Genomic DNA, 12,512 nt, shown 5'->3' on the forward strand with positions numbered 1-12,512 from the left:
ACAGACCGATTACGATATTGTAACTATTTGATCTATATCGGACACGCGAAACAACAATATTTGGAAAGTACTTTTGAATAATGAAGGAGCTTTTAAGCTCCGCAACTGAGGACATCATGTGATGGCGCTGAAACTTCTTAATCAGGCTGGGTTTGCCCTTATTACACAGGCAGAGTTCACACTGACACCTGCTGTTAAGATTGCCTAACTTTTCCCATTTTCAGTTTCATCGCCAATTTAACTGTGTGGGCTGATCTTTTCTGGGATAAGTGTCATCTTCTGATTTAAATCAAAGGGAAAAAGAGAGAGTCAGTGCTTCAGACGAAATGTTTTTGAGATTTTCAAGAATTATGCAAGAGATAACAGCTCGCTCACTTCACGTGGACTCTCAGTTACTTCGTTTTAAAGAATCAGTTATCTACATCCTTTGAAACAAGAACTTGAAAATCAGCAGAATTTCACGTGCTGAAGTTCCTGAGAAAGGCATCCGTACTTGGCCAAGCTACGAGCCCCAGAAAAATCAGACAACAGAGACTGACATAAGGTGAAGGGTATTACAATTTTGTATCCAAGATACTCGAATATTCCACTTGCTTTTACCTCCTGGCAAATCACCGGGAGTGAAAAAAGACAGCTGGGGAAACACCGACAAAGTAGGTAAGGCGATGCGGACAGAGGTGTAGCAACGGGGTGCATGAAACAGAAGAAGAATAGACAAGCTCGGTCAGACATGCAATGCCAGTGAGCACTGAAGAAAGAACAAATATTAACATGAAAAAAAGTAGGAAATACCAGACAGGAGAAAATACACGTTTAAACGATGAAGTATTTAAATCACAGCTCCAAAGTCTTGACACTTCTCTGCTCTTTAGTAAATAACTATGAGGCAAACTGCCATAATTTTTCATCTCTTTCTATTCATGTGTCCACAAAAATGATAACCCATTTTTGTTACTTCTTTGGTCATAAAATAATGATGAAGTTCTGTGCCAGCGACCCAGACAGCTCAGGCAGGTAACTCCCATGGCAGATGAGCATGCAGTCGTTCTCACCTCCCCCAAGGAAAGTCAGCACTAGGTTTCTGTGCTGTGGCTTACCTGGAAACTGAGTCCGGACAGATGCTCTTACAAAATCATTTGTTCTTCTCATAAAAGTGATATTACCCGATTTGTGTTACATAGGGATAAATTAAGGCAACGATTCTGAAACAGCTTTCGTAAAAGAAATGATGTTTTAATTTACTGGCGTCCCTAAAATCGTTAGTGTTGAGCGCTCGTCTGCTAAGGCCTACATATGAAACTGCTGTTTAATCAGGATGATTTTACGCTTTATTTTTCTCCTCATCCCCTCTCAGAGGATTCAGAATCGGGAAGCTGGGGTTTTAAACCTGAATTTGCCCCTTGTTTTCTGTGTGACTTTTGAAAATTCAGAAAACCCGTCTGCCTTTGCTGCCTACAACACCTACAAAATAGATATGAGCGTACGTGACCTACCATCACCTGACAGAGCTTTCCACGACTACATTTTGGCCCAGGTCAGCAGATGCTGAATGTCGCAAAGACTACAATTAACATCAGTAAAGGGCAAAATCCTCAACGTCTGTCTTTGATGTAACACAGCTTGGCATTTACGCTTTCCTTCTCCTGTACTGAGGACTCGCACAACCCCAATGTTTTACGGTCATCTGCCACCCAACTAACACTTCGTTAAGTAGAACACCTGCAGTGATTTTAACCACAGCCCATGGTAATTTAGCCACTAATGGTCTGCATTAGACCAGCAGTCATAAACGAGTTGGAAACTATCTGGTAGTCTCAGTCCTGTGGGGGTTTTAAGATAGAAAATAGATAAATAATTGGTTTATTTTCCTTATTCAAATAAAGAAGAATATTAAAAAAAAAGATTTGTTTTGATGCTGACTGATGCATTTTTGAGCTGCTATATTCTTCAAATACTGATAAAGATTATAGAGTCATTCAAATAGCTGTCCTCCTGAGATCAATTGGAACTTATTATGGGCTTTGTTTTGTTTAGAGTCCCAGAAGGTCCCCCAAAAGCTTCATGTGGAGTTGGGACTCTGAAATATATTAAAAGATAGGTGTTTATAATTTGGACTTCAACAACATAGTTAGAAGAGAGGCAAAAGCATACAACAGCTGAAAAACTGCAAATGTAAACGAGTATCAAAATAGTTGTATTTGGTTAAAAAAAATGATTTGGGCCAGCACTTTGCATTCAGCTGTGGTCATAAGTCTGGCAACGTCTCTGTGCAGAGAACTGCTGGGCAGCATGCACCAAGTCTTTGGAAGCCCTCAGGGGCCAACAGGTGCTATTAAGAGGTATTGTTTAGTGTCTTAGTCTCTCTATTTCCCTATTTTTATGGGGTTTACACTTTGACTTGCCCTTCAACTCTCTTTTTAAAATTATGATTGTGATGATTATTATTATTATTATTATTTGTTGCCCCTAACGATAATTTAGTTTCTTCCTTGTTCCTTTTTCCGTAGCTTGCCCCTTGTCATTGAAAACATCTCCTTTCAGTCTAAACAGCTGTAGCTTAAGTAATTTCTCATATGGAAGTTATTCTGTATCTCTGATCATCCTTGTTGACCTTGACTCAATCTTCTCCAGTCCCTTGCATTTTTTTGAGGTGCTAGGGAAGGACAAGGCCGGAACTGCACAACGTATTACAGATATTACAGAGAAACCACAGATCTACATAATGGCTGAGTGACATTCTCTGTTTTGTTCCTTCATTCTTCTCCTAATGGCTCCTAATATTTGATTTACAATTTTGATCACTAGTGAGCACTGAGTGATGTTTCTGTGTGACTATCACAGCTCCCAACTCTCACTCCAGTCACCTCAGAGCTCATGTAAGTAAAATCAGGATTTCCTCCCCTTATGTACATCACTGTACACTTATCTACACTGAATTTCAGCTGTCATTTTATTGCTCAGTCACTAAGTTTTAGTGCCCTGAATAAATTAGTATCAAACTAATTAGTCTCAAGCTTTAATATCTGGCGGAGGAGATGGTGTTTGTGTTTGGCACCAGTATTTTACAGTGCTTGCCAAAAGCATAACAATAAAATTCCTTTAAAATGGGGTCGGTTCCATGATCTGTTTCAAGTACGGTGTGCCCCCTCAGACAATCATGCCAGCACAGCCCAAGGCGACAAGCTGTGGAAAGGGGGAAAAAAATCAATGAGAGGGAGGGAATTCCTAAATGAGAACAGCCACCAAATATTTCACAATGTGCAGTTAGATCCCCAGAAGGACTTTGTACACAGTAATGCTCCTTCACATGAATTAACACTATAAAACCACAAAACAAGTAGCTACATGCAGTGTTTGCTATCACACGAGTTTCCAAAACTACAAGACATGAACATTCAGATGCACATATTGACTTAGAAAATGTCAGCTTAAGTTTAAAACAAAATACTGTTATCAGATTTTTCTAATAAATGCAACGTATTTCTGCAGTTCAAGAAAGAGTAAGTGCTTACTTTCTTACCCTCACCTTCCCTGCAGGCACATACTCACTTCTTTTTGTGCTTTCTCACTGTGGGCTCATTTATATTAACAAATACCTGTATGTGTGATACGGCGTGAAAGACTCCCAACAACAAGTAGGAAAAATACATGCTTGTGTAATTATAAAAATCCCTTAGCTACATATGTAAATAAAGTACGGATTAGCCGCCAAGATCTCCTCCCTTCCCAAATGAAGATGGAAAACTTTATTTTTTCTTCCTCGGGATCAAAGCCTTTTGGCCAATTCGTGTTTCAGGGTAACTCTTATGCATAGGCTCTAAAGTCTGTAAGTTTGTTTTCATTGACAATTTTGGGGACGAAACAATTCCTGTGCACTCAACTTGTCAAGCTTCTACAGTCTATGCAGCATCCAGATACCAGGGCTCAGTAGCGTGTCTAAATACAAGCAAATAGAATGTACTCGGAAAAATATAAGCACTATCTAGCACTGCAAAGGATGGGGGTTTTCCTACACCGACACATCCTTCACATGAAAAGACCAATTTTCCAAACATAGTCTACATAGAGAAAAGAGTGTAAAGTGTAATTGCTATGAACAGAAAGCCTCATGTCACAAACCACTTCGCAGGAGAGGTCTTTATAGTTGGAGGGCAGAATGAAGTCCTGGGCCTTTCTTTCAACGTTTGAAACAAGAAAGTACTCTTTCTTTCAACGTTTGAAACATGCATGTGGCAGAAACAAGTTTACTCTTGAGTAAAACTGAAATCATGAATTCATTGTAGACACAGAGATGATATGTTTAGTAACTGAGCATTTTCTACGACAATATGGATGTAGGAGTGCATTTGAAAAGGTGTGTCTTGGTCATTACTTGTAAAGACTACCACATATTCCAACAGCATCTGGATATACCAAGAGAAGACCAGGGAAGGTCATGATTTGAGAGGCCTCCTAGGAATTTACACTCTCTCCAGATCTAATAAAAGGTGTGGTTTTTTAAAAAAAACAACGGCAGTCAAGAATCTGGGGAAGCAGCAGACCAGTACATTGATGAATTATGTAAGATAGCTGAGTTCTGTCATTGTTGGATTAAAAACCTTATAAATTAGAAATAGGAACGAAGCTGCAGGAGATTTTATGAAAATATGCAGTAGCTCCATGACAACATTAGGAAGAGATACCGACAAGTGCAATATGGACAGCAACTCTCCAACAGAGCAGTCTTAGAGATAATTTGGCACGTAACAGGGAAAGAACAGAAACAGCGAAAAGCCTCCTCAATAACCTACCTCCAACACTAAAAAACACCAAAAAGCAAAACAGAGCAGAGAAGACAAGCAAAATGACAAGATCACTTAAAATGGCTCATGGTGTACTATGAAGAAAAATAAGATGATGGATGGACCTTCTGTCTGGGGTCATACACTTGCGGCAGACGAAATTATCACGCCAAAACTTGTCGACAAGGGAAAAAGAAAAAGGAGAGGAGGAAAGGAAAGAAAAGGCAGCACAAAACAGAAAGCATAAACCTCCGCCTATCATGAGACACCAAGAGGAGGCAGCACACAAATTAATGCCCAGTACACAGTAAGGCATCAGCGAACCTAGCAGATTATATTATTACTTGAGAAAAGAGAGCAAAATTGCAACGAAAAAAAAGACAGATTAAAATTAGGCAATGCATGATCATAAAACCACAAGGATCACGTAATTATGGCAAAAAAAGAGGACGCACAAAGAAAACAGAGAAAGCTTAGAGGCTGCAATTTGCGGTAGCGCAGACAACACATAAACTAATGTCACTGACAGAAATCATGAAACTTACTGAATTTCTGACAAATGATTTAAAACAGATTCAAAAGCAAAGCAAACCCAACACCCTATTCCGTCTAGAGCAGATAAAACACTCCAGCATCCCTGCAGCAAAGCTGCTGGAAGATTAGCAGGTTGTATTTGAAGGACTGGAATGTCTTCCAGGCATGTCACACCCACGAAGAGAAAATACAGCTCAGCTGGTGCAGTACCACGGGGTATATGGTACCTAAACAGAAGAAAAATGCGAGAATCAAATGCAGTAGAAAAGACACAGATCATCATACTGCCTCAGACTGATCAATGTGATAGTAATAACTGCACCTTTAGGAAAGCTGCGCAACAAAATTATGATATTTGTGTTCAGTTTTTATCGTGGAATGAGCCTTTAACTCCCAGAAGCCAACCTAGGTAACAGGGTTTTGTAGGAGTTCATCATGATCTAATTAGAACTCCAGCACCAATAACGAGTGTAACTTCTATCCTTCAGACAACCAGTCTGAGTTGGTGCCAGCTGGCAGTGGGTGAAAGTCACGCAGACGTGAGATACCCAAGTTCAGCAGCACATACGAAAAAAAAGAAGCTGCCAGACCCAGTGTTGGTCTTACCAGATTAGTGGTCCCAGTCTCAAAACACACCAAGATTTCCCCATTAATACAGCCGCACTACCCCAGTACACCACAGCACCACACTGTGCTGAACTTCCTCGTAAAACACCAAACCGTACACGCAGCCTCATGGCTGCCAATGAGAATTTTACGCCTATTATTCCTAGTAGTTTCATTTACCTTTTCGATCTTCATCAAACGGGGTTTTTCTTCATAATGAGTGTAAATATTAGATTTTTACAGAGCATTAGTTTTTCAACAAAATACTATTTTCCACCGGAACAGCACCTTTAGAAGCAAACTAGTTAACAGGGCTGGAAAGCCAACTCCTTTAGCCACACAAAAGCAAATCGAGACAGAGCAGGAGGCACCCTTTCTTTGATAAATGAACAACCAACCCAGCAAAGCAGAAAACATTTATCTTTCCTGGAAATTAACATCTAAATCCTTCACATGAAACGTATGCTGCAGTACTCAGCCTATAATTTACACAATTACATACCTGCTAAAGACACAGCAGGTCTGTTCTAGCTTTCGCTGTTACAGTAATGTAGAGGGGAGACTGCTGCTTTTACTGACATTTCCACATCACTGCAGGTTCTAGTTCAGGGTCTGTCCTGTAAGCATAAAGTTGCTCTTCCTGGGACAGCTCACTTGATTTTGACAACAGGTACAAGTCAGTCCTAAGTTTATCTACAGCTTCGTGCCTGCAGCAGGCCAACGTGCTGGCATTGCTATCGATTCGCCCTTCCACGGAGGCCTGGCTATACTCTGTACGTAGGATATTGCGACGGTCTTTATTTCTCCCACCTCTGGCTGAGCACAGAGCTACTCTGGTATATCAGCGTTTCCATCACGCTGGGAAAATTGCGATGTTTTTTCCTCAAAATGCCATTGCCTAAAGGCAAACCACGACACATTCATCACAAGCGCGTTCGTTTCTGGTTCACAAGCATTCAGACATGCAAAAGCTAAACCTTGAGAACTCGAAAGGTGTTATATTTATTTAAATGTCGTGATTTTAAGCAAATTGTGGAGGGATTTGCCAACCTGGAGTACTACACACCTACGGCTTCAACTCAAGGAAAGTACTGTGCTGCCCCACCTTGGGAAACATAGACAGAGAGCTGTTACATGACCCAGTTCCTTAAAATGAAAAAAAATATATAAAATTATTGAGCACTTTCTAGGAATTTTTTTGAAAGGATATATTTGAAGTTTTATTGGAGAGAGTAATCGACTCATTCCAACTTAAAATTCATGCTAGAGTCAAAATTTTCCATCACCGGTTTCACTGATGAGAACAGCAAATAATTTGATGCGCCCTCTTAAAAAAAAAAACAACAAAACAAACCAAAAAAAAGGTTGCAAAATCATCTGTCAAATAGAAGTGGTCTGTCCAAATCAACCAACTGCAGCCGGCATCGGAATTTTAGTCCAAACAGTTCAAGTGTGGCAAAGCCGTAATGAACCAAACCCAGTATCTTACAACAGTAAGGGACTGACAACTGTAAACAGTACCCTACTTGGTAAGTAGCTTTCCTGAAATGGTTCACCAAATTTCATTAGTTTGCCTTAAAATTCAGTAGCAGAGCAAGTCCTGCCGGTTGGCAGCAAACCCCAGGATTCAATGCGTTCTGCGGCCTTGTGTTAACCTTCCTCTCTGTCACTACGTTCTTCACCCGGGGATAAAAACAGGCGTAACTTGTAACGTCGCCTATTTTAAGGGCTGACGCCATAGCTGCTTTTCTTCCTAGAAATTAGTGATGCCAGACAAAATTTGTGCTAGAAAGAGTTAAAGGCCAACATGTAGCCTTCTCTGTATTACGTTACAGACTCCATCTGGGGAACAGGCCCACGTTTCCTTTGCATGGACAGCAGAGCATGAGTAACGGGCTGCGAGGCTCTCACCGGCTGCAACGCCAGGGCACACCCCAAAGCTGAGGAGTTTCCTGTGTAGCACCTTTAGAGTAACGCCAGAGACTTCAGAGAAAGACTGTAACAGGCTATTTTATTGCTTACAAAATGCAACAAGTTTAAAATATTTTGAAATATCAGCATGCCTGTAAACGTAGACAACAGATTCACTGACAAGCAGAGCAACCTTACAGCGGTGCCTTTCTTCCAGGCGCTGCAAAGTGCAGGTGAAATTGCCACGTCAGTCACGTTGGCAGAGAAGGGGAATTACAGAGAGATTAAACAGCTTCAATAGATCGAAAATCACTGTAAGTTAAAGGCATTCTCTTATTAATAAAAAGCTATTTTCAAGCTCTTCAACATCTATTCCACACACTCTTCATAAACTGCTATTTGTCTGCCCGTGCCACGGGCTCCTGGAGGATCTGAAGGAAAACCTGATGTCCTTTCTACTTCTGTGCAGAGCTAGTCAGAGCCATGCAGAAGTGTCAGAAGCCTGACAGGCAACGACAAACGTCCCACATAAATTTGGAACAGATGACGCACGGACTTCTGCAGCACGAAATTAACTGTGATGGTATGTACCACGGCTGAACGCCGAGAGACATCCAGGGAACACGAATGCTGAAAAGCTAAACCAGAAATTAAAGTTGGCTTTTACTCTAGGCTTGGAAGGAGAGGTACAATTTTCTTTACTATCAGTACAGACCTTTTAAAAACTGAAACAAACCTCAAGATTCAAACTTCGTAATCCTAAAGCAGAAGACCTCGGGAAAGAAGAATACAGATAATCGTGATGACAAAGTCAGAACAAAATCAGGTTAAAATCACGAGCTTGTGCAAAGTTCTTCTAGGTAGTCACTGAGCTGGGGCTCTGTGGTTTTGAGTGCTGTCCCCAGGGTCTAACTGCAAGGCTGTCCCCTTGTCTCACGCACTCGCCGGCCGTAGCTCCCTGCTGGAAGGTTCATTTTCAGCCCAGAAGGTGCCTGTAACCACCAGGGGCCACTGCTGTTCTCTGCCTCGGCCCGGCGCGGGGCTGCAGCGAGCCGTCAGCCCCCGGCAGGGGTCCCAGCAGCTCCAGTCCTTTCCCTATCGATGCCCCAGCGCTGCGCTTCTGCGGAGAGAATCAACCACAGCGCGCTTCTGGGGCAGGCAGAGGAGGAAGTTATCCCAGTATGGCTTAGCCAACCTTAGCCTTCAGGAAGAAGTGAAACCTCGCGTTCCCAAAGCCCGATTTCGTTCTTTGATATGACGAAATTTGGTAGCTAAAGGCAAGTTTTTAGACGCAATTTAATTAGGTATCTGAAAGGCATTTAACTTAGAACTGATGGGAAAAAAAAAAAAACCAGCTCCATACATTTGCAATAGAAGGAGATAAATGGATTCACAGAGTGATAATTAACATTCTGTGATGCAAAATCCATCAAGCAGTCTGCTCTTAGAGGTGGCAGGTCTCAGTACCCAGCCTGCCCTCTTTTTTTTTTTTTTTTTTTTTTCCATCAGTGACCCAAAGTACCTGCTTAATACCATTTGCAGAGACTACAGAAAGCAACACTGAAGTAATAAATGAGGTCAGGGCCATCCAGGTCGCCTAATTGAGTGTCAAGGTTTGAGGCTGAGCCGGCCACTAACGAATGACAGACGCTCTCTAGTAACTCCTCTCCCCTCCCAAAAAGGAAAAGGAAAGAGAACAAGGAAAAGAGAGACTTTACAGTTTGGAAAAGAAAACTAAAACAGCTTTAATGGAACAATAACAATAAAAGAAAAGATAATAATAAGGAAAAAATGAAATATATACAATATGTACAAATATGCACAAAACCGAACCCAACTCCCCCCCACCCTGATGATGACACGTCCCCACCACGCTGCAGGGCTGGCACTGGGGCAGTCCCAGGCTGGACTGGGCAGCAGACAGGGACGGGATGCAGGAGCTGGACTCAGGCACTGGATTCAGGGATGCACGGGTCGGGATCGACGACAGAAGGACAGACAGAGTCCTCCTCAGATGTCGGCCATCGAAGAAGAGAGGAAGAGACGAAGAGAGTGAGACCCTCGTGATCCCTCAGCTTTATACTGAATATGATGTATATGGGATGGAACACTCTGTGGGTCAGGTTTGGGTCACCTGTCCGGTTCACTCCTCCCTGTAGGTGTGACCCTTTTCACTCCCGCACCCCAACACGCAGCACAAGACTCAGCAGTGACCTTGGTCGCTGTAAGAACCAGTCCAAGCCAGGGCCTCTCTGCATCCCATCCCTTGGTACGGACTGTAAACACCAGGGGTTGGCACTGCTGGGAGCAGTCACTGTCTGGAGAAACAGGCTGCTGGTTCAGACAGCGCCGTTAGTTAGAGGAGACTGAACTGAAAAGTTAAAGCACTAAAACAGAATTAGTTCTGCTTTAGCCCAAACCAGGACACTGAGCCCACATCATATTAAACGTCTTTGTAACACGGGCTACTGAAACACCGTAAAGAAGTAAAATCAGCCAGGTGCTGGCTGTATGGGATGGGGGCAGGAAAACAGGGATACCCTGCAAAGCAGTAAGAGCCTGAGCATTGTAACAGCTGGACAACTAAAGCAGCCGCAACCCGACTCAGTGGAAAGTGGGTTTTGGATCAATTTTGGGGTGAAAGACTGAGCAGTCAAAAACCCAAATAAATAGTTTCATCACTGCAGGCAGTATTCTTACAGCTGTTCACTCTGTACAGAGCTATATCCTTTTTAAAAGGGTATTTAAAAATGAAAAGGTGCAGAAAGACAATTTAAGTCAGAGAAAGCTTTAGAATCTTAAACAGGTTGAGAGAATGAAAAAGGATTAATCAAGTCACCCATCAAAAGCAAGTCTTTGGTGCTACAAGTTTTATTTAGCAAGAAAGAGGTGTAGTAAAAGTCTCATTGTAGCCGCTGAAGCCCTCTGAACCCGAAGAGGACACGGAGGGGTGTCTTTGGAGGCAGGGACAGCCACGAAGCGCTGGAACAAGGAATCAATAAACCCACCTCTATCAGTAACTTTCCAGAGAGCGCGCTTCCACTGCCACAAGTTACAGGTGGCAGAATGAAATATTACAGCTTACGATACCCAAAAATTGCTATTAAATGATCCAGTGATCTCTTACGACCGTCCACCCCCCCCCCCCCCCGCGCCGAGACCTCCTCACGCAGGACGTGACTCGGGCAGCGGAGCTCCCCAGGGGCACAGGCCGGCCGCTAACCCCCCCCCCCCCCCGGGGACGATTCGTTCTGGGGGCAAACGCCTTCCCGGGACCGGGGTAAGCCCCGGGGCCCGGGTGAGCCCCGCGTCCGCCCCCTCAGGGTGTCCGCCCTCACAACCGACGGCGGGAGGGGAAAGCAGGGAACGATCGCTCCCAGGGAGGGAGCCCGGCCTGAGGCCGCCCCGCGAGGGGAAACCTCGTCCCTCTCGCTGGCGCCGCCGGGACAACCGGGGGCCACAACCGGGTCACAGACACCCCCCCCCCCCCCCCTCCTCCCGGGGCCCTGCACCCTCCTCCGCCCGCAACCCCCGCGCATGCGCCGCCGTACCCGGATGTACCGACCCCTTCCCGCCTCACGACATGCGGGGCCTCCCCCCGCGCATGCGCGCCAAGCCTCCCCGCCACCGCCCCTTCGCGACCTCTTTCACGCCGCCGTGTTGTTGTTGTCGTGCGTGTGTGTCCCCCGTCCCCCCCCCCTTGGCGAGGCGCGCTCACTGCGCCTGCGCCGCCTGGCCTTGCCGTGAGTTCGCCTCTTCCCCGCTTGCTCTTCTCACCCCCCCCCCCCCCCCCCCCCCGCCCTGCCCTTCCCGGTGGGTCCATGTGCGCCTGCGCCAAGCCCCCCCCGCCTCCCGCCGCCGCCGCCGCCCCGCCCGGCCCGGCCTTGCTCCCGCGGCGGCCCGTGTTGTAGGGCCGGGTTCGCGCTCCCGTCCCCGCCCCTCCGTTCCCCCCCCGCCCCCCCCGTCACCAACCGCCGCTTCCTCCGCCGTTGCCAAGTGTGTGTGTGTGTGTGTGCGTGTGGAGGGGAGGGGTATGGGGGGGGGGGAGGGTGGGGGTGGGGAGGGAGGGGGGAGGGGGCAGCCATGCCGAGGGGGCGGCCTCCCAAACCCAGCAGGGAGAGTAGCAAGGCCGGCAGCGCGTCAGGTAAAAGAGCGCGGCCGGGGCGAGCGCGATACGCGCCCGGGGACGGGGGGACGGGGCGGGGGGGGGGACGGGGACGGGGACGGGGACGACGGGTGTTGGAAACGCGGAGCGCAGCGAGAAGGCTCAAAAGCCTCCGCGGGTTCCGCATATAGTCCCCGGATATGGGGGAGGAAGGCCGGGTCTATTGTGTGAGTGTATAGGCGAGAGGGCGGAGGGGAGGGAGCCTGGCCCGGCCCTGCGGAATGATACCGGGCGGGAGAGGCGGGTTGGCCCCGGCAGGCCCCGCCGCCCGCCCGCAGCCTCTCCGGGAGCGGCGGCGGCGGCGGCTGGAATGGCTCCTCACCCCCCCCCCCCCCGCCTCCCAGAGGGTGCGGGAGGGGGGGAGCTGGTGGTTGCCGGCGGAGAAGGGGTTTCTCGGCCCCACGCGGCGGGCCCGGCCTTCCTCTTCCTCCCGGCGGGGCGAAGGCTGGTGGCGGCGCCGGCCTGGCTGGAGCTGGTGAGGGCCGGGGGAAGAGGCCGGGCGGGCAGGACGGGAA

At 46.4% G+C, this 12,512-nt stretch overlaps 1 protein-coding gene across 1 annotated transcript in view; it reads left to right on the forward strand.

Moving 5' to 3' along the window:
* Positions 1-11,915: 11,915 nt before the first annotated feature.
* The window catches only part of ZNF236 (zinc finger protein 236), a 73,068-nt gene continuing 72,471 nt past the window's right edge, over positions 11,916-12,512 (forward strand). Inside the window, exon 1 of the mRNA XM_086468862.1 lies at positions 11,916-11,976. Coding sequence (XP_086324988.1) covers positions 11,916-11,976 — 61 coding nt within the window. The remainder of the gene's footprint in view (positions 11,977-12,512) is intronic.

Source organism: Leptosomus discolor, chromosome 8 (genome assembly GCF_034619465.1).
Source record: "Leptosomus discolor isolate bLepDis1 chromosome 8, bLepDis1.hap2, whole genome shotgun sequence".
NCBI lineage: Eukaryota > Metazoa > Chordata > Aves > Leptosomiformes > Leptosomidae > Leptosomus > Leptosomus discolor.